The following is a 20,250-nucleotide window of genomic DNA, read 5'->3' as shown; positions in this document are numbered from 1 at the left end:
AGATTTCTGGAACAACAGTCAGTGCACAGCATCAGTATCTGACTGCTATTAAGCATTAGTACCTCCCCAGGTGCAAGCATTAAAGCAACTATTAATGATGGATGTGATTATTAATAACTGGTTGTTAAAAGAATGGAGTCATCTAAGGAATTCTGGACCCAGAGAAACAATTTGGTTCAACAAACTATGGGCCAAACAAAGGGTTTTTGTTCAATAAATTTTTTATTGCCTTTCATTTATTCTATTTACAAACAACATGGAATTTCTTGGCCTCATGATACAAAGCAGTACTAAACTGTAGTCTAGCAACGTAGGCATCATCGTGGAAACCAGGAAAACGCTCAGCCTGCTACTATAGCCAGCATTTTCCCATTCGAAATACTATTTTACACATGTAGGACACTTATAAAATGCACTTGCATGTAAACACTGTAAAAGTCCTGCCATTTTAAAGTCTATACTTAAAAAGCTCTAAGTACATGAAAAAATAGAGAAAATATCTAATTGATACTAATAAGGCATTTTAAAACTACAAACAGCTCTCTTTATTCATTTTCAAAGCTAATACTCTGCAAATACAATAAAATCTGACATTTCATATACATTCCTGCTTTATATTTTTATATTTTAAAAGAAGCCACCTGTAAATACTATTTTCTTTTGCAATAAAAGGAAAAAAGAAAAAACAATGAAACAAAACAAACCAAACAAACAAAAAAAAAAGAAATAAAACCCAAAACCACAAACAAATTACAGTAAAACATAAAAAAGTTCTCAAGTGGAAAGTTATCATTCCCAAAGTTCTTGAGCTATTCCTTCTTTAATCATTCTCTCACATTCTCCTTCACCAAACTTGGTCCACTTAACAGTAGTATGATTTTTTTATTTTTTTTTTAAGACTCATTCAACAGCTTAATTAGAGCTAATATATTCTGAGGTTGATAAAAGTTTCTGTACTGTTGCCATTTTGACTAAGGCAGAGGAGATGAAAATGAGAAAGGTATTCAGTGCAAAGTCAGATTTGTGCCATTACATAAAATGAAGTCCAGTAGGTGTAATATTCACAGATACCATCGATTTAACAATCTTTCTTGTGGGTTCATTTACTTTCACATAATAAAAGTGGCCTATAATTTAGGATACAGTTCATAACACTACAAAAAATTACTACTGTAACATAAAAGAGACCAAACGCTCCCTGAATTTTTTTTTTCAGAATAATGTTAAGTGGGATTTGTTTAAATTACAACAGCTGTTTCAAAAAGAAGAAAAAAAATAAATATTTTATGTGGCACAATCTTACCACTTTACAGGTATACTAGAAACAGACTTTTAAAGCATTTTGATACGCATTACAATTTTGATTAAAAGGTATTAAAATTTATATATAAATTATGTGAAAATTGGCTTGGATAAAACATTTGAGAAAATTCTCAGCATTAATATTTCTTGTGGAGTTTAAAATCAAAGCAAGCTACCTTTAAAAGATACCAGTACACCTGTGATACATCCTCTGCCAAGTCTCTGGCCTTCTACAGTACACACAGGTTTGTCAACTGTGCAACACCATATACAGTTCATTACAATTAAATCAGTCAGTCTCTCTGTTATATAAATCAAATTTGATTTTGTATTATTTATAAACTGGGGGTTTATTCTGAGTTAAAATGAGCTATATTTTCCAACCCTTCACCAATTCTACATGCTTAGTTGTAAAACATTTACACATTTGGGGATTCTTGCTTTAAATGCAGTGCTTATCTCAGGGAAAAAACCCAAACTGCGACAAAAAAACAAAACTATGCAAAGAATAAAAATTACTTAGAAAGTGAATGCAGTAGTACTACAAAGTCATCTGTGAGTCAATTTAAAATCTAAAAAAACCAAAAAACTAAACAAAACAAACAAACAAAAAAACCCAAGAAAGCTCCACCAACCTAATTTAGACCCAATGAATGCAAAGACAGATTTAGTGACACTTAACTATGTCAAAAAAAAAATTTTCTGCTTTGAAAAAAGAAGTATCCGTTTGTTGACACTGCTTTTTATGACCATAGCTATGGAAGTTTCCTGGTGACAGAATAACCAAGTAGGTGAATATGGCAAATACTGATGGTGTTTCAACTCTACAATATAATTTCAGTACATTAAAAGAAATTTTATTGCTGAACAAAGTTGTTTCCAAAACCTTTTGTGTGAAACTTTTAGATATGTGCAGTGATAACCTACGATTTAAAATTTGAAATACAATGAAGTTCAGTTGTCAAACTAACTTTGTGTAAGTTTCTTAATACAAACGGGGATTATTTGAATAAGACTTTAATGTTCTCCTGAAATATCAGCATGGTTTTCCTGAGAGAGGTATGCATAACTTATTCCACAGGAATAAGTGTATTTATTTATTTATCTACTTAAGAAGTGGGTTTCCAATACTGCTAGAGATGAATGTTGTTTTATCAGAAAATGTATTTTAAAAGAAGGTGAAATTATGCCAATAATTAATTTAATTTACTTTTAAGTGACCCAGTTGAAACATCTAGGCCCTTCAAAAATATTTAAAATCTATGTTGAGCAAGCTTTACAATGATAAGCTACAAAATGGTATTTTCTCCATGAAAACACCCCTATCCCCACATTATCAGTGTGTTTACTAGTTGTCTCAGGTAAATATCTAATTACACAAAAAGGTAGCCACATCTGTCACCTGAAACTATCACTGCAGATCATGGAGGACCATTAGCAAAAAACTGATTTTTGCAACATCAGGTCAAATTTTCAAGGACAACCAAATCCTTATCACCAATTTCTCTTGACTGAGGTTTAAAAAAAAAAAAAATAAAACAAATTTCCTTTTTGCTCTCTTTTTTTTTTTCTTTGTAGACATGGACTATGACCTTCAACTGATTATATCCTATTGCCCCACTGAAGAGTTCTCACGAAATGAGAATGAGCTAATGGGCTGCAAATAGTGTGCAGTGATATAAAACAATCTTACAGAAAACTCAAGTAGTGTCCTGTATCAGCCTTACACTTTCTGTAAAGCCTAAGATCATATCAAAGATTAAAATGTTACATAAATATACCAAATATCCAGGAGGGCCCGTTTTACTGTATGGGACAGAATCTGTATTCTCTCTTGTAGTTAATTTATGGAAGGTTGTGAGAAGTGTAGTCAATGTTAGGAGATGTCAGATCTGCCACTGGAATTTGGCTTTTGAATATTACAATATCATGGAAACCTGCACAACATTGATTTGGATGAGAGCAGAATAATAATACTTGGCACATAATGCTTTGCATCCTCAAAGCCCTGTACAAAACAAGAACCCCCACAACACCCCTGTGAGGTAGGGAAGTATTATTATCCTTATTTGACCAATGGGAAACCATACACAGAGAGATTAAATGACTTGCTGAAAACCACAGTGAGTCAGCAGCAGAGAAGGGAAAAGAATTCATCCCCCACACTGCTTCCTAGCTGATGTCAATAAACTGAAAATAACAGTTTTTTCAATAAGCTTAAACACTTCATTCAGGGGTCCAAAGGCATGACACTTGAGGAACAGGAGAAAAATGAAGATTTACTTTCCATTCAAGGGTTAAAAAGAGATGCCCAAATATTGGATGTCATCTCACCAACAGGTCTTAAAAAAGTTGTTTCTCCTTCAGGTTACACATTTTAGCAGCAAAAGGCAAATATCAAGAAATGGATTTTGGAAAAAAAACCAAAACCAAACAAAAAACAAAAACACCCTCCCTTCCCCTACCCATACTAATCCAAACTCAAACAACTTCTGAAGTTATCTTCACAGCCCTTACCTTTCTGAATTCAGTTAGGTATCTGAGAACGTGCATCCTCCTCATAATATATAGTACAGTGGCTCTAAAGTTTATTGGAAAAAAAGGAATCTAAATCTTCAGATTTCTCCAAACACAGACAGGAGGCATTTATTCCTTTACTTCTTTCTCATTAAGCAACCATCCATTCATTTTATTTTGCAACACCAATCTGATACTTCCACACCAATTAAAAGAATGAACCGGGGGGAAAGAGGGGAACACGACCAAATTAATTATTGCAGCACTGATTTCATAGCGTTTCCTGATACAGAGAGATGTTTCATTTTTAAAACTGAATCAGTTATAGAATTTCTGTTAAATATATCAAAGTATATATATTTAATTGAGCTGGGAAAGCCAAGTTTAGAATTTTTTTTTTTAAAACTGCAAGCATTCCCAAAGCTGTCCAGATTTTTTATAAAAATCATGAATGGGTCAAGACAGGGTATTTGGTTAACCAGCTGTGGTGTTGCAAATCCCATGTACACTCAAAGCACTTCTTACAAACAAGAACTGCAGAACTAAACTAACCTCGGTCTGCGGTCACAATCCTTTGGTAAGGATGGACACGCATATCGTGCCTTCGAACTTTAGTAGCCACCGCACCTAGTCAAATTGCAATTACCAAGACAAAGTTAGAAAACATTCACAGAAAACATTAACAGCAGGTTTATCAAAATGGATTTAAATGATCATTAACTACAAAAGTTCATTTTAAGAAAAGCAACAAGTTAAGGCACAGTAGTTTCAAATCTTAATCTTAAAAAGAAGTTTATCTGTGCAGATTAATATTGCATTTATTTTAAACATCCTGGCCTTAACCTGTTTAATCCATTCATTTACAATCCCAAAATTACAGTATTTCATGAAATCTATTAGACCCAAGCACATTTAAGCTTTACTAGTCACATATTCACTGAAGTGCCTTTCTTGCAGCAGGACTATTTTAAATAATGCCATCTTTAATACTGACAATTATTTGCTAACCGTAAGATCACTTCCAGTTCTACCACAAAAAAAAAAGTTTTAAAGCAATTCTTCAAGCCTACAGATTGTGATTTTAAACTTTAAGTCAATAAGTATGAACTGCAATGAATTAGGTGATTAGTAAAGCAAACACTATATAGAACACTTAGCAGTCAGTATACTACTATACACTCATAAATTACAGCTACTCTGTAATAACAGGACCTAATCCAAATTAATAGCACTATTTTATTTTAAATCTATGTGCAAAAAAGTGCAAGTAAGTCACTGACTGCTAGGCCAAGCTTTTTTCAAGGCTGCTGAAAACTAAGCATTTGTTAAAATTCAGATCTGATGAAGGATCAGTTAAGACCGTTCTTGAATTCTTAGCCTTTCGTTGGGAAAGCCATACCTGAAGATAAAAGGAAGGGAATTGAAAGTTAGTCACCAACTAAAATTGGATCTCAACACCAACATCCCCAAAAATACTGATAGGGATGCATTTCTCTGCCATTTTTAACAGAATTATTTTGAAGTATCTTAAAGGTCCACCACAAAAATGGACAAAGTACTATTAATGCGAATGAGCACAGAACAAAATAAAACTCAATGAAACACAGATTAATGCCATTAACTCCATACAATTGCTCAGATAATAGAGCAAAAGTATTAAGAGTCATTGATTCTAGGCAGCTAAAGCAGGAGTGTGGGGTTTTTTCCCCGCTCCCCGTTCCTACTTTAAATAACATTTTTTTGATGAGGTCTGCTTTGGGCAATACACCTCACACAGTTAAGCCCAAGAGCGTACAACGGTTTCAGATGCCATTTCAGAAGTAATTTTAATTTTTCCCTCCTATCTCTTTACAGAAAATCCTGTGAGAAATCCAAGTTCCCTGACTTGTAATAAACTTTACTCTGGAATGCTGTACTTCTTTACTTGCTATTAACTGAATTCAGGAGAGGGGCTTGCCACTAACCACTAACGGCTACTTTGATGAACTCTCTAACTGTGACTTTAGCCCAGGATGTACCACAACTGGATTCACAGACTGGGGGTAGAGAGGAGCTAGGGAGAATATTTACATTATTTGTGGGAAATTATTAAATGATAACGTCATCATATGCTCACAGAATTTTGGCTATGGGCTAACTGATAACAGCCATAAGCTGACAGACATACTGCATACTTTTGTCCTACTAGAATTTTTGTTACTGATTGACTAATCCTGTAAGACAGAAGTCTGAAATACATTTTCTTTTTTACTGTACATAATATGGAAACATGCACAAATACAGATAACTCACCAAGTATTTTTCACGTGAAACACTGATTTTTTGCAATACTTTCGACAAAATATTGACTTTGAACCTTATTGTCCAGTGTTCATTAGCGATGTTTAGAATTTGTGTAAATCAATAACTGCCACTGAACAAACTGAGACCAAAGTCCTATAAAATCAACATTATGCAGCACCAAGGTCATATGCAATTCAGAACAAACTGAAGAGAAAAGATTATTTAGATTCTGTAGAGGATAGGGAAGGAAGAAACTATTGGAGCTGCTTGTTCCATATTGGCCAGTTAACTGAATTGTCACGGCTGCTTTATCATTCTTGCCTTCAAACACTAAGTCAGTGGTCTGAAATATTAGGAATGATGGACATTTCAGTGTACCGTATATTAAAAAAGCCATCGGTAAAGTTGCTAATTTTATCATCCTTTGGTTGGAACTTGGCTTGCTTTATATTCATTCACTGAAATAATTTACTGCTCACAATATAACTCAGAGCTTTCTGACAATGAGTAGAGATCTATCAGTTGCATACTAAATAAAACTCCAACTGTACAAAGGCTTTTCCACTCCCTCTCTTCCAAAAATTGCTGGATGTTAATTTATGTTAAAGAGGATACAAACTAATCTGTTATTCACAGGAGCCCAGATGACATGTAATAGGATGTCAACTTGTATTTATTTTTTTCCCTTGCCTATGTATGTACCATCTAGTATCATACAAACATGAAGACTTTATCTTTTTGGTAAATTTATTACTATAACCTAAGCACACACATTCAAGAACACCAAATACACTTGAAATGTCTAGGAGCTGAACCATTTGAGCAGATCTCCTAGGCAGTTTTGATATTCCTGAAGTAAGTTTGTTGCTTCAGACCTCTTTCTTTGAGCTCCAAGAACCTCTACCTTGCAAACACAACAGAAGCACAAGCAATACATTCCCCAGTCATCCACGTACAAAGGTCTTACCTAATACACCACTAGGTTCAATAGGGTACTCAAGGATTGATGTAGCTGGTGCCAGCGTGTAGGGGTATTCATATGGTGTGTAAATTAAACCGGCCTCGGGTCCGGGTGGAACTATTGCAGCGGTGGGATGAGGAGTTCCGTTTGGCATGACAGCGGTTTGTATTTGTCTGATCAAAGGCATTATGGTAGGGCCAGCTGGCGTAGGAGTACGCAGGGCAGCTGGTGGGAGAACAGGCGCAGGCCCAGTAATAATCCTTGGAGCCTGGGCTGTTGCTGCAAGAGAAAAGGCAAGGGCTGCTACAGTAAGCAAAGAAATTCAGAGGAAAGTATGGAGATAGCAGTACAAAACGTGGAAAGAATGGGAAAAAAGGGAAAAAGTAGGAAAGAAGAAAAATAAAAGGAAATCATTAGTACATGCGCTGATCACACAGTGCCCAAGCACACCATTCAAATGCAAACAGCTTTCCATTTTCCAGTGTGATTAAGTATGAACATGCAAAATAAAAAAAGCCATTGTAAAACAGTGAGGTAGATTTCTCAAACAGGTTACACAGCACAAAAGCTCAATTTAGACCATATTTCTTCATTTACGCTATCAAGACTGCATGAGACTGAGATGCATGCAGGAAATACGAGGAAAATACTGTCACAATCAAATACAGAGTACAAAATTTAGTGCATCTATAGAGTCCACAGACACTCAGTTATGCAGAGCTGCTGTATGAGTCTAGAGTTTTTCTGTATCTTAAAATTGTATTTAAACATATACACAACTCCCATTTCCAGGATCAGTGAAGTTGAAGATGATGTAGAAACATGAATCGGTCCTGTCCTACCCTAACACGAATAAAACAGGCTCAAATTTTATTTCCATATAAAATTTCACCAAATAACGTACTTCCTTCGTATTAGAAGTTCACCATGGCCTTGGTTAAGTTAAAGAAAATAGGTGGTTTTTCTGTTTTGGTTTGGTTTTTTGTTTGTTTGTGGTGGTTTTGTTTGTTTTCTGAAGTGGTGCTAGCATATTTCATTAGTGTTATTTGAAGCCAGTTGGCACACCAGATGAACAACTTAAACACTAGCACATCTGCTGGTAACAGTCAATCTTAAAGGGTTATAATTTATGTATTTCTATGTACTGCTGAAATCTACATTGATATAATTTACTTTCAGGTCACCTGGGAAGATAAATGGATTGAAGTTTTTCAGATTTGATTCAATTTCAGAATTGGAACATTTTAAAAATTATTTTTAGTTTTTTAAACAAATATTTTTACTTCCTTTCCTAAAGAGAAATAAACCAGTACAGCTTCTACATCTTCCAATTTCCAGGAAAATCAAAAAACAAAGACTGAAATTGTGTTATCAAATAATACATATCAGCGTGGCAATCTCTAGTCAGAAAATGAATAAAGATTTCCATCTTCCCACTTACACTGATAACCACACCAATGGGAACAGACCAGACAAAGAAATTCCTCAAATTAATAAAAAAAATTCCTGTGCAAAAGTTTCCATCAATTTAAGCTATTCTGAAAGCTATTTTACTCATAAATTTGCAATAATTTAGAGACTACCATATAGTTAAAACTCATCTAGCTTTAAATATCATAGTGTTCATTAGGGCTTAAAGATTTACTATTACCATTGTAGTGGTAAAAGCCCTTGCTTATGTCTCTTTTCAAATCAGAATAATTACACTGGTGTAAGCACTCTCAATTTGACCTAACTGCATTTCAACCTTTAAACATATTCAACATTGAAATGGGGACTGTGTGGAGAAACAAATTTGCAAATATCAGTAGGTCCTTGGTGAAAAGACTGATTTATCTGTGCTTACATTTGACATCTGTATCACAGCTACAGCAAAAAATGTACTTTTGAACAGCATCAGCAACTGTATTTTCAGGAGGAGAAATTAGGTTTTCAACTGAAGAAAATAATTTGTATCACACATAATAGGTATATGCTTTCATTAGTAGGTGCATATAATTAATTTTCAAGTGTAAACTTGTGCACACATGCGTTTGCAAAAGCATTTTCACACAAATGTAATGGAAGTAATTGTAAAAACGGCTCATTACATCACTGATCCGTGTGAACTCAGCTGTGAAATCAGTTGATGAATTGTTGGTAAAACACAACATTGGGGGTACACATGCAAGCAAGATGAAAGGAAGGAATATAATACAGAAAAATGTATTCACAGTATCCTGAGCATCTGTAACATTTTAAAATTACATCTCTAAAAAATGAAAAGGAGTCTACTGTCCTTTATATGCTTTAAGGAAAAAAGGAACTTAAAATAGAAAAATCTGGCTAGAGGGTTGAGGTTTTTTATAATAGATATTTGTAAATATTCCAACCCATAAATACTGTTAAAAAAGTAACGGGGACAAGAAACAAGATTAAGAAACCCCGCAAAATGACATAACTTATCCCCCAAAATCTTTTGCGACAGCTACCTACAGTTTTGTTGGGCTCTTACTGCCTTCCATTCTCCAAATAAATTGCCACTGTACATTTTCCAAAGGTAGCTTTAAGATTCAAAACCTGCACACACTTCTATGGCATTGACCCTTGAGCTCATGACATGCTTACGTGATTTGATGTTGGCATCTCTGTAGGTGCCATTCAGAATTGCAAGCTCCATCAGCTGCATCTTTTTAAGGCTGTCTTCTCCTTCTGCCTGCATATGAAAAAATGGGAAGGAAGTCAGGATTATGAACTCACTAGTGCACAAGATCTAAGTGACCTAGAATAAAATTTTCAAGTTCTAACCAAGCAAAGTACCTGCTTACCATTTGTCACAAAAGCAGCGAGCTTTGTCAATTTTTCCATAAAATTAAGTGGAAATTGCCTGTTGACTATCATTAAGTCTCGTTGACAAATATCTTAGAAGAGTTTTGGAAAAGGTTCATTAAGTAAATTATAAAAATTAAGGCTGAAATGTAAGTTGTGTTTGGGAGAAATTATTGGGCCAGAGGAAGATTAGACATCACAAATACTAAGCACTGCAATTTATTGTAATTTGCTCCACTGTAGTCGATACTGACGACTGGGGGGGTGAGGCAAACAAAAAAATAAACAACAATCTTTGCTTTCCAGACAGGATATTGACAACTGCCCTGAGGCTGAATTCCTAATTCTGGCATACTTAGATGTATTCTGATGAGGATATAACTACTATTTACACAGCATATATTACTCTTGGTTTTGCTTCAATAAAAACTACTTCCCCCTGAAGTTACCTACTCCATTGGTATCATTCAGGTTGCATAAATATTAAATAGTGTTCAGTAGAAAAATGCTCACTTTTTCAGTTAATAATGAAAACATTTCTAACAATATAATTTCATTTTTAAGACCAGAGATTTTCTCGTCTGTCTTTCCAAAAATACTACCATTTGTTTAGTGTATACTCTATCAAGCAGAAAACGGGATTATAATATAGGAAATCCAAGAGGGATGGTCTGCTTTAATGTTAGGTTACCTCCTTGCCTCCTGTATGGAATGCCACTGCTGAGATTCCTAAGTCAGATGCATAGAAGGGCAGCTTTTCTGTGAGCGCAATGCATTCTTCCTCTGCTAAACTGGATTTCTTACATTTTTACTTATCTAATCACACAGTATTTTCCAGGTATTTGGAACAGTATTTTCCAAGTTAATGAGCTTGTTATACATACTTTACTCCCAAACTATGTAATTAAAACTTTAGTAATTTACTAAAGTCCAAGACAAAAATAGTTTACAAATTTCATCTAAGCAAATACAGTACTTATTGTGTGGTATGCTCAAGGGTCATGGCCCCTTGCAAAGGGAACCTTTACCAGCTGATTTTTATCAGCAACTCAAAATCAACATAGTCAGATGAGTCAACACTGAATTCCTTTCAAATGTCAGAAATTGAAAGTCACAACTGTAATACTGAGGACTTGCATAAACACCAAGATTATCACACGGTAAACATTCAGAATATACTGAAAGTTAGACCTTTTCATTATATGTTAAATACTGTATGACAGGGAAAGCTGGCACTAATACTGAAAAAGGAAATACACATTCAATTACCATCCTAACTAGAAATTCATTGTACAGTTAAGTACTGTACCATCCAGAAATGTCAGACACCACAGTCCCATAGACCCTTTGGAATACAAAATGTGCCAATTCAAGCAATCTTAACATGACACAGAACAGATTTATAATTTACATGCAAAATAATTTTATCATCTTTTTTTAATAAACTATTTTTAAATTGCATCTTTGCCGGTAAATTACCTAAGCAATCATGACACAATAAAACCAATTCCAAATCTATTTCTCTATCCGGAGCTCACAAATTCTCACCATTCTGGATATACCTCATCAAAATTATTTTAGCAATAAAGATTTTTTTTAGCACATTGATTAGTCTCTTCCCCCGCCTTGTAAGTTGTACTTTGTTATTTGCTTTTTGTTTGCATTCATGTATTTATTTGGAAGTGTGTAACAAGAAAACCTCACAATGTCAGCTGCATCTCCCATATAGTTCCATTAATGTTACTAAAATTGCTCAGTTCCTCCAAATAAAACTGTCAGGTGATTGATCTGCACCATTAATGACTTTCAGTAAATGCTGAATATTACACTCCACTTGCTAGGATAATTTTAGTAACCCTAATCCCAGATTTTGCACCACAGTGAATATTTCCCAATATAACTATTTATAGGATAATAATTTTAAGATGGAAAATATTTTTACTCTTATGACATGGTCAAGAAAAGGAGATACGAGTCCAAGTAATCATTCTTACTTTAACATTTTCCTATAGCTCACTACTGCTTTCTATTAGAAAAGATGTTGCAATTACTTGGCTTTATGAAGTATGTTTATGGAAATAACAGTGGACTTAATCAAACAAAGAAGACCAAGTCCTTAACTCTTATTTTTAAGATTTACTTCTCTAGACTACTCTCTAGTAGTTGATAAACTTTTCTTCTTTTAAACAAAACCTAAAATACAGCTTAATTTTTTCCATTAAAAACTGTATTAGCAAAAAAAAATCAGAGACGCAAGATGTGAACTTGCATTTCCAGACATTAACACTGACTTTCGACTTCTGGTGCTTTAATTTTTAAAGCATTGATTAGATACAAAAACCCCCACCCAGCCCCAAGGGAAAACCAACCCCACCACTTTAAAAACCAGGTGTCTTAGCGCTGACCACAAGGTCATCTTTCCGGCTCCTCCCAGGAGATGGCACTGTTTGTTGCACAATGCCCGCCCCTCGCACCCTACACTTGGCACAGCCACCTCTCCTCATGGTGAAGTCACCTTTGGGACACACTGTGGTGTCCCTCACTCTCTGGTACCAAGCTCTCCACTTGAACACCCTTCACCAAGAGCCAACCCTTCAAGTTTCCATGGGCTGCGTCAGAGCAAGGGGCACACGTTTTTCCCTGCCCTATCCTCTGGCTTCTTTGCTGACAGATGATCAAATGAGGCACAGGAGATCTATCTTAGCTCTAGGCATTCCTGCAGGCGCTCTCTGTTAAAGCAAAAAGAGGTTGCATCAGGGATACAAAGGCAATCCCTAAAGGGACAGTACATTACCTGTACAATCGCTGCAACAAAGCTCAGTCATTTGTACCAAAAGGAAGCTACTTTGAGCAAACATCAATAAGGTCACTTAAAACCAGATTTGCATTACTAAGTTGAAGCTCAAGTGATTGACTCAAACCTATCATCCTCTTAAATCTCCAGTGCTTTCCTTGTATTTATCATGTACAATATAGTGTGCAGATTAAAAAAAAAAAAAAAAAAAGCCTTAAATGGTATCTTGAAATGTAATTCTTTAAATGTAAGCAACTACTTGCAAATGCTCAATGAATACAAATACAGAAGAGATAGAAGCAGTAAATCCTAACAAAGCCAACTCTGCACAGACACCACTCTGTGCTCTTCTGTGAACACACAGCCTTCAACTCCTCACAGTAGCTCAACTCTACCCGAGCTAGCAATAAATAGACCTAAAGGAGACCAAATGCCAGTGAGGACTATCATTTTAAATAACTTGCTTTCTAGTCTTTATCAGTGTATGATTAATAGATGCAAGGCTCAAAACACAACAAGTGCCACCCACATGAAGTCTCTGGGAAACACTTCCTAAAAAAACACACAATTTCAAACTACACAAACAGTGCTGACCATACAGATGCCCAGTTAAAACCACAACTGTCTCCCCTACTTTGGACAATACAGAGTTTCACAGAAAAAGAGTGCAGTTTATTAGATAAGTACTATTAGTAAGAGCTTGTTTCATGTCATGAAATGGGGAGATTAGATGAAACACTTCAATGAATTCTTTTCATTATCAATTGCCAAGCTATACTTCAATCTCAGATATTCCAAAATCATCAGAAAATCCTTTATTGCACTGAAATGCCTCTGATTCTCATGTGCACACAGTGTACCCTGAGGAGTATCATACAGTTTATCTTCTTATTTATACACAAAACATACATACACTAGATACATTTGTTATCCAGGTGGAAGACAGACAGGCATGCAGACTTTAAAGGTAAATGCCTTCATTGTGCACTGTCAATGAAGGACTTCAGCAGATGACAACAGTTTTCAGAGGTGAAAGGTGGACTGTTAGATTCTGTCAGCTCTGAGAAGCCTGTAACAAATTACGGCAGAGAAGGAAAGAAAGAACTATTTAAAAGCAGGATCATGTAGCAGTGTTTAGGGTAGAGCAGATATCCGTAAGCTAGACCTGTGGAGACAGCCAGTGGCCATGCTCCCCTGCCATACTGCTGCCAGGCCCAAAAGGAACATCACTGCAGCTCAGGTAATACAGAAACCAAACAATCCCACTCACTTGTGTCATAGCTAGGATTCCTTATCTGACAGAGCTTCTTGAGCCTTACATGAGTCTCAAAATGTTCTCTGATTTTCATTATTACTAGGGCTGGAAGGGAAGGCTTTCAGCATATCTCTACAAACATAGGTGCTTTCCCCATACAATGCTCCATTTTCTTTTAAAGTAACTGCTTTAGAAAATATAACAGATACACTTTTTTTTTTCTCCCTACATTCATAACAAATAGATCCTCTTATTTAGGTGATGTTAGTCAGTTTCACTGACAGTCCAGCTTCCAAATGTCATGCATTTTGGATGACATTTTTGCAATCCTGTTACATCCCTGTACTTCAGCTGAATTCTCATGAACTGAAGTGAGCCCAGACCTAGGAAAGGCAGCAGACAGTTTTTATTATTTTGCACAAAATACAACAAAGTCTGGCGTTGGGGACCAGCTCTTTATAAGCTGTTCCAGGGCTGTCCTTTCAGGCTCAGAGCCTCAGAAAATGGTGAAGCAAAACGACGGACGCGTCAGCCAGGAACACAAAGGCCAAAAACCAGCTTCCCCTGCCAACTGCAACAGGCCTGTCCCACCAGGCTCATGGAAAAAATGACCAGGGGCCTCAGCAGTGTGACAGCACCAAAGAGCACTTGCCTCCCAAGCACCTCAGCAACCTCTCCTGCAGAGCTGCCTCCCTGCCTGCTCCACAGCACTGCTGGTTCAACAGCAGCTCTCAGCAGCAGCTCTCCTGCCACCCTTGGAGAGAACTCTTACAGCTACCTAACATTTTGTCCAACTCCATGCACCCTTCTACACATTTGTTTCAAGTAGAGAATTCTTCTAAGAACACACCATATTTTTCAGAATGCAGGTAAAGCAATAAATTTTACATTACTCCAAGGAGAAGGACAGAGGAATTGGCAGTTATGGAAAAACACTCTACTAACGAACAAGAATAAATACTTAACACTCTTCCTCAAATAGGAAAGTAATTTAAAATTGCCACATAAAATAAGCATAACTTTTCTACCACCTGGAAATTAACACATTAAATATGAAGACCTTAATTATTCTTTAGACTGCCTAGCTGCACAGTATAAGCCATCTACTATTTACTAATTTAATAGCAGTTTTGGTAAAACGTAGTATCACCACTGAAATATTTTACTGTCATTGATCTTATCCTACTCATCCAGGAGGCAGTGCCTCAGGGGTCTGTCACCCTGCCTTCTTGCAGTCCCCAGCTGCTCCACAGCCCAACAGCTGCAGCTTGGAGGCTTGCACTGTGACACTGGCTGGACTCTCGGGCTCTAGAATGCTTTTATCTCCCTGACAAAGAAAAATCTTCCATTGCAATTCACTTGTAGATCAGTAAGTATTCCTAACATACCATGCACCAGTCAAACAGCCTTTACACATGAATGTCTCCATTCAGGAACAAAAACCTTCCATTCATAATTTATAAACAAAAAAAACTTTACAGACATACTACAAATTCCTAGACCTTCATGTATTAAAAAAAAAAAAAAAACAAAACAAAAACACACCACAAAAACCCGTATCTCAGGCATTAATATATTGTAAAATATACTACAAAGTATATTTTACAAATATACTACTACTACTAAAATATACTACTACATTGGAATTTTGATGCCGAAGTATATACGCTTAAAATCCATGTTTGGAAGGTCTTTTTTTTTTCATATCTAAGTTGTTGAAAGTGATGTATCTATAGCAACAAAATCCTAGACAAGATGACAGGTAACTAGATGTAAAAGACAAAGAAAAGAGCTTTTTTATAAGACTCTGAATGGGAGTACCTCAACTACTAAACAATTACCTCCTGCAAGAGATTAGATTTTGCTTCTGTAAAGGCTTTTAGTTCTGGTAAATTACTCCATTATTCAGTATTAAAGAAAACATCTCATCCTCCCTTTCCCTCAAAAAATCTGGCAGAGACCTTCAAGTTTCCCATGCCCAGAATGTAAATATTGATAGTTAGAAGTTGCTAGTAAACAAATGTAACAGACTTTCTCATCCTTGATTATACACTTCTGAGGGTGATGGAGCAGAAATCCTACACCATAGCTTTGTTTGTTCTGAGAAGAATTGGTCAAAGAGGTCTTTTCTGTCACAGTTTTGCAGCTATTCTTATATTAGAGGAAAGAAACTTTCCCAAATACTTTTATGACAAACATTTCCAGACCAGCTATATTTCTCAGAGTCCTGTATGTCATCAACAATCCTGTGGCACTGAACAGGTGGTAAAACTATAGCTCAGTTATTTCTCTATTTCCTTTACAACACTGACACACACTGCTATGGCTATGAGGACAGGCAAAGATAAATTAGCATCATTATTTTTTCTGGGCAACACAGTCTGCTTATCTTCTTCAAAGCAAGCTCTCAGTTCAAATGATATGCAAAGAAGACTTGTGCTGTTTCACTTGACAAATTCATTGGTCATAATGTTAAAGATACACTAGGGGGAAAAGGCAGCCTATCTTTTTACACTTCCCATCACCTTATCTGACACATCCCTGTTTAATCATGATACTTGGCTTACCAGCAATACTTCTGAGAGTCCTGATGCCCTCCCTCCTCCACTTTCCATTTGTGCACAAAAAAAATACAGATAAGGTACAGGAAATCGGCACACAGCGTATTTTACAAGCCAGAATGAAATACAGCACCAGTGGAACTTACAAGTTTGTTTCACCCTATACACTCACTAGATGCTAACTGGTAGCACACTGGGGTGGGAGAATTTTGCTTGACCTGAACAGGTCAACATTTCTTTAGGACAGATGTGATAGGCTCATATTTAAATCACAGGGTTTTGGGGTTTGAAGATTAAAAAAAAAGAAGTTACCTGGATAGGTTAAATCAGACTCTGAACAATACTTAATTTCATAACTTGCTTTTTGCTTTGCTTTTTTCTTTTTTTTTTTTTTAAATTATCATTTCTATTTTCCTTGTATGTCTGTTTTAATGTTTTTAATAAAATCAGTGACAAGAATCTCTATACACCACACTGGACAACTTCAGCAATACATAAAGCTCCATAGCAGGAATGTATCTTTTATGACACACGTATACACACTAAACCCCAAAAAATTCTAAAGGCAAATAAAAATCACAGTACATTCTAAAATGTTTTTAAAAGGAAAAATAATACTGAGATGCATTCAGATTTATTTGCTAGAATAGACATCTGCTGATATTTGTGTTAAGATTCAAACGAAATACCTATCAATCTAAAGCCATCTATGCAATCTACAGCGTTAGACTTATTTTTAGCAATGTGCAAACCCAGCTTAAAAACTTTCAGAGCCGAACACTTTACTTTTGGTATTTCTAGTTTTGGAATGCTGGATATCCAAAATTCCTCCTCACTGGCTAGTTCAGTTCTGAAAACAGCAGTTAAACTACAAGCACACTGAATGAGATAGTGTATCAGGCAAGCCCCTCGTACAAATTTCCCACATATGGCTCTACCAGCCACATCCTGAGCTCCAGGAGCATCCTAGGAATCTGAAGAGAGCAGAATGCAAACACAACCTATATTATGCAGGTCTTTATTCCAGCTGTAGCCTTTGGAACAGACTGAACAGTGCCAGAACACTCAGTGTTGACACATTCCACTTTTCTCAGGACAAATTCATTAACCCATCCTGAGTTTTAAGTAAATAATAAAAACAATTTAACTAACATATGCTACAAAATGACCTGTGATCAAGGTGGCTGTCCTAACAGGTACAAATTAGACACAGTTGTTAGAAATATAACTACGGAATGATTAATTAAAATATTTACAGTTAAGTGAGGCCTGACCTGCAACGTTTATTTTCCCTCTGTCATCCTAGGTGGTCTCTATTCAAAGTTTGAGTTTATACACTCCAAATAGCTGTAAATTCCCCCAAACTGGAAATTCACCTAACTCAAAATATTGGGAGTGGGTGGGGACATGGGGGACAAGATGGGACTGGAGACTTGGAGAACCCCATTTAAGGGTTTCAAAACCGGTCTTTTGTTGAAAACTCAAGAGATCCCAATGCTACATAGTTTTCTTTCCAGCTATGATAATGGTTTAATACATAAACAAAGTCTTTCATTTTCAAAATGGCACTGAGATATGACTGCATGTTTTCATATGGAAAACATGTCCAGTATGTTTTGAATCTGTTCCCTCCCAGAAATAATTAAGGAAAAAAAAAAAAGGCATGAAAAACAACATTTCATATCAAATTTAGTAACCAAGAAAGAACGTGAGGAGTCTCTCTCAGAGAAACAGAAGAAAACTAACTGCTGGTGACAGAGAGCACAAAGACTGCTGCTGTGAATTAGTGCATGTCTTTCAAGTGTATCTTCTCTCATGTGTTTCATTAAACACAGGGTTCAGGGCTGCACACTTCCACATGGGAATTCAAGCTGCAGCAGCAACTTCTAAGACATTTTTATATTCAGCATGAGATGTCCCGAAAATGTAATACTGCCTAATTAAAATGAACTACTTTATTACAATGTGGACTAAACCCACGAATGTTTAGGCTTTTCCAGTTTTAAAATGATAGTATTCAGAGAGCAGTGGCCTTCCAATAGCTTCTTCAACTCTCACACTTACTGCTCTACCTGTATTTTCACGAGAAATCATGACAGCTAAATGTGGTATTAAAATTTGTTTCTGCATTTCACCTACATGTCCTTTTGTAAAATACTTGCATAAATGGTTTTAGTTTCAAAATTACTGTTTTCTGCACACACACAATCTCTAAGGTCGAGGCAAGTAAAGACTGTTTCGTTCAGAACTTTATATAAAGCTACCATCTAGAGAAACAGTATTGTATTAAACCTAAGATGCCAAAAAATTCAACCAATTTAAGTTTTACATTTCTAATCCAACTAACGAAACAGAAAATTGGAAGTTTAAAAGGAGATACACACTCGGCACAGACTTGCAGTAATTTTCAACAACTGATAAAAAGTAAATGAGTACTAAAAGGTCGGGATTACTTCCAACTGCTTACTTGTCTACAAGCAGCCCCTAGCTGTGTTGAATCTAACACCACATGTGTGTCTCATGTGCACTTTACTGGTACTCTAATACCAATGCTTAAATGCTGTTTAAAAATCAAAATGAGCTCTTCCATAAACACCACAGATGCCTCTCCAGCTCTTGAACTCTCAGAGCTGATGAAGTCCAGAAGAAGGGGGTGACAGTATTCCAACTGGCCAGTCTCCTCTTGCATGGCTGCTAAAACCCACTTTCACACAGCTTAAAAATAGAGAGAAGTGAAAAAACTAATTGTGTGCATTCTCTTTAGGGGACAAATATGTCAATCATACGACCTTCCGTTCGAAGGCTCGGGCTGCTCGAGGCAGCGTGTTGCTAGGGAAAGGGCTTTCTCTGCTATTTACTGAGCCTTCTTTTCAGCTTTCAGAGACCAGCCAACCCTTGTTTTCCACAGACAGGAGCAGGAACCGGCGCTGCCTGGCAGGGACGGGCACAAAGGCCCTTTGAGGAGCACCTCTTCCCCAGGGAGCCACACCAGACCCACTCACCGCGTTCCCTCCCCTCCTTCAGACACTGTCCTGACCTGTGGCTACCGAGGTGGCTGGATGGCGAGCGACCTTCCCTGCTTCCAGGAGAGAAGGCAGAGCCATTCTGGCTGCTGCAGGCTGCCCAAGGAGCCTGAGCCACGCACGGCAGCCACAGGTGTGCGTGCTGTGATGTGCTGGGAGGTGTCCCTCACTTTAGAGCATCCGGCACCAAAGCACAGGCTTGATCACAAACTGACAAAAGGCAGCTTTTTGACTCCTGACAGCCCGCAAAATTTATTCGTGCTGTCACTTAGGAGCTCAGGGAATGCATGGAAGTTCCGCCTATATGTTTGTATCATTATTTTGTTTCTACATAACAAATTTAGCATTGAAAACATTTTTGAAAGCTTAAGATAGTCTCAATTCACCAAAATACCTCTGACATCTGCAAATATTATGTAAAAATACACATGCAACAGATTTAAATTTTTTCATCCATTCCTTTAATCTTAGCAATCTTAGCAACTTCAGTTACAAAAGATCAGTAGATTCTCAGTAAATCATAAAAATCGTGCAACGTACTTCAGTTTCTTGTACCCACTCCAGAATAACAGAAGTGATGATAATTTGACTTTTTTTTTAAATGTAGTCACGTAATTTTCCAGTGTAATCACCCAGAATAATTCAAACATACACAAGTCCTATTTTAATTATTCATCATAGTTCTCGGGGGGAGGGAAAAAAAAAATGGAACCTGAAGCTGAAGTAGGTGTCAAAGAAAATTAAAC

The 20,250-nt window shown here is 36.4% G+C and overlaps 1 protein-coding gene across 11 annotated transcripts in view; it reads right to left on the bottom strand.

Annotated features, from left to right (window-relative positions):
- Positions 1–20,250, bottom strand: part of QKI (QKI, KH domain containing RNA binding) — a 147,758-nt gene that overhangs the window by 5,460 nt on the left and 122,048 nt on the right. For 2 of the 11 annotated variants that reach the window (XM_015621073.3, XM_015621083.3), the window contains exons 5-8: positions 9,671–9,758; positions 7,070–7,366; positions 4,372–4,446; positions 3,820–3,883 (exon numbers count right to left, since the gene is read on the bottom strand). In XM_015621073.3, coding sequence (XP_015476559.1) covers positions 3,861–3,883; positions 4,372–4,446; positions 7,070–7,366; positions 9,671–9,758 — 483 coding nt within the window. In that variant the 3' untranslated portion in view covers positions 3,820–3,860. Of the gene's footprint in view, positions 1–203; positions 5,219–7,069; positions 7,367–9,670; positions 9,759–20,250 lie in introns of those variants that run through there. The other 9 variants (XM_033512643.1, XM_033512645.1, XR_001520275.3 and 6 more) reach the window with 9 other exon arrangements.

Source organism: Parus major, chromosome 3, assembly GCF_001522545.3.
Source record: "Parus major isolate Abel chromosome 3, Parus_major1.1, whole genome shotgun sequence".
Lineage (NCBI taxonomy): Eukaryota > Metazoa > Chordata > Aves > Passeriformes > Paridae > Parus > Parus major.
Note: the sequence above shows the minus strand (reverse complement) of the source record. Positions and strands in the feature narration are given on the sequence as shown.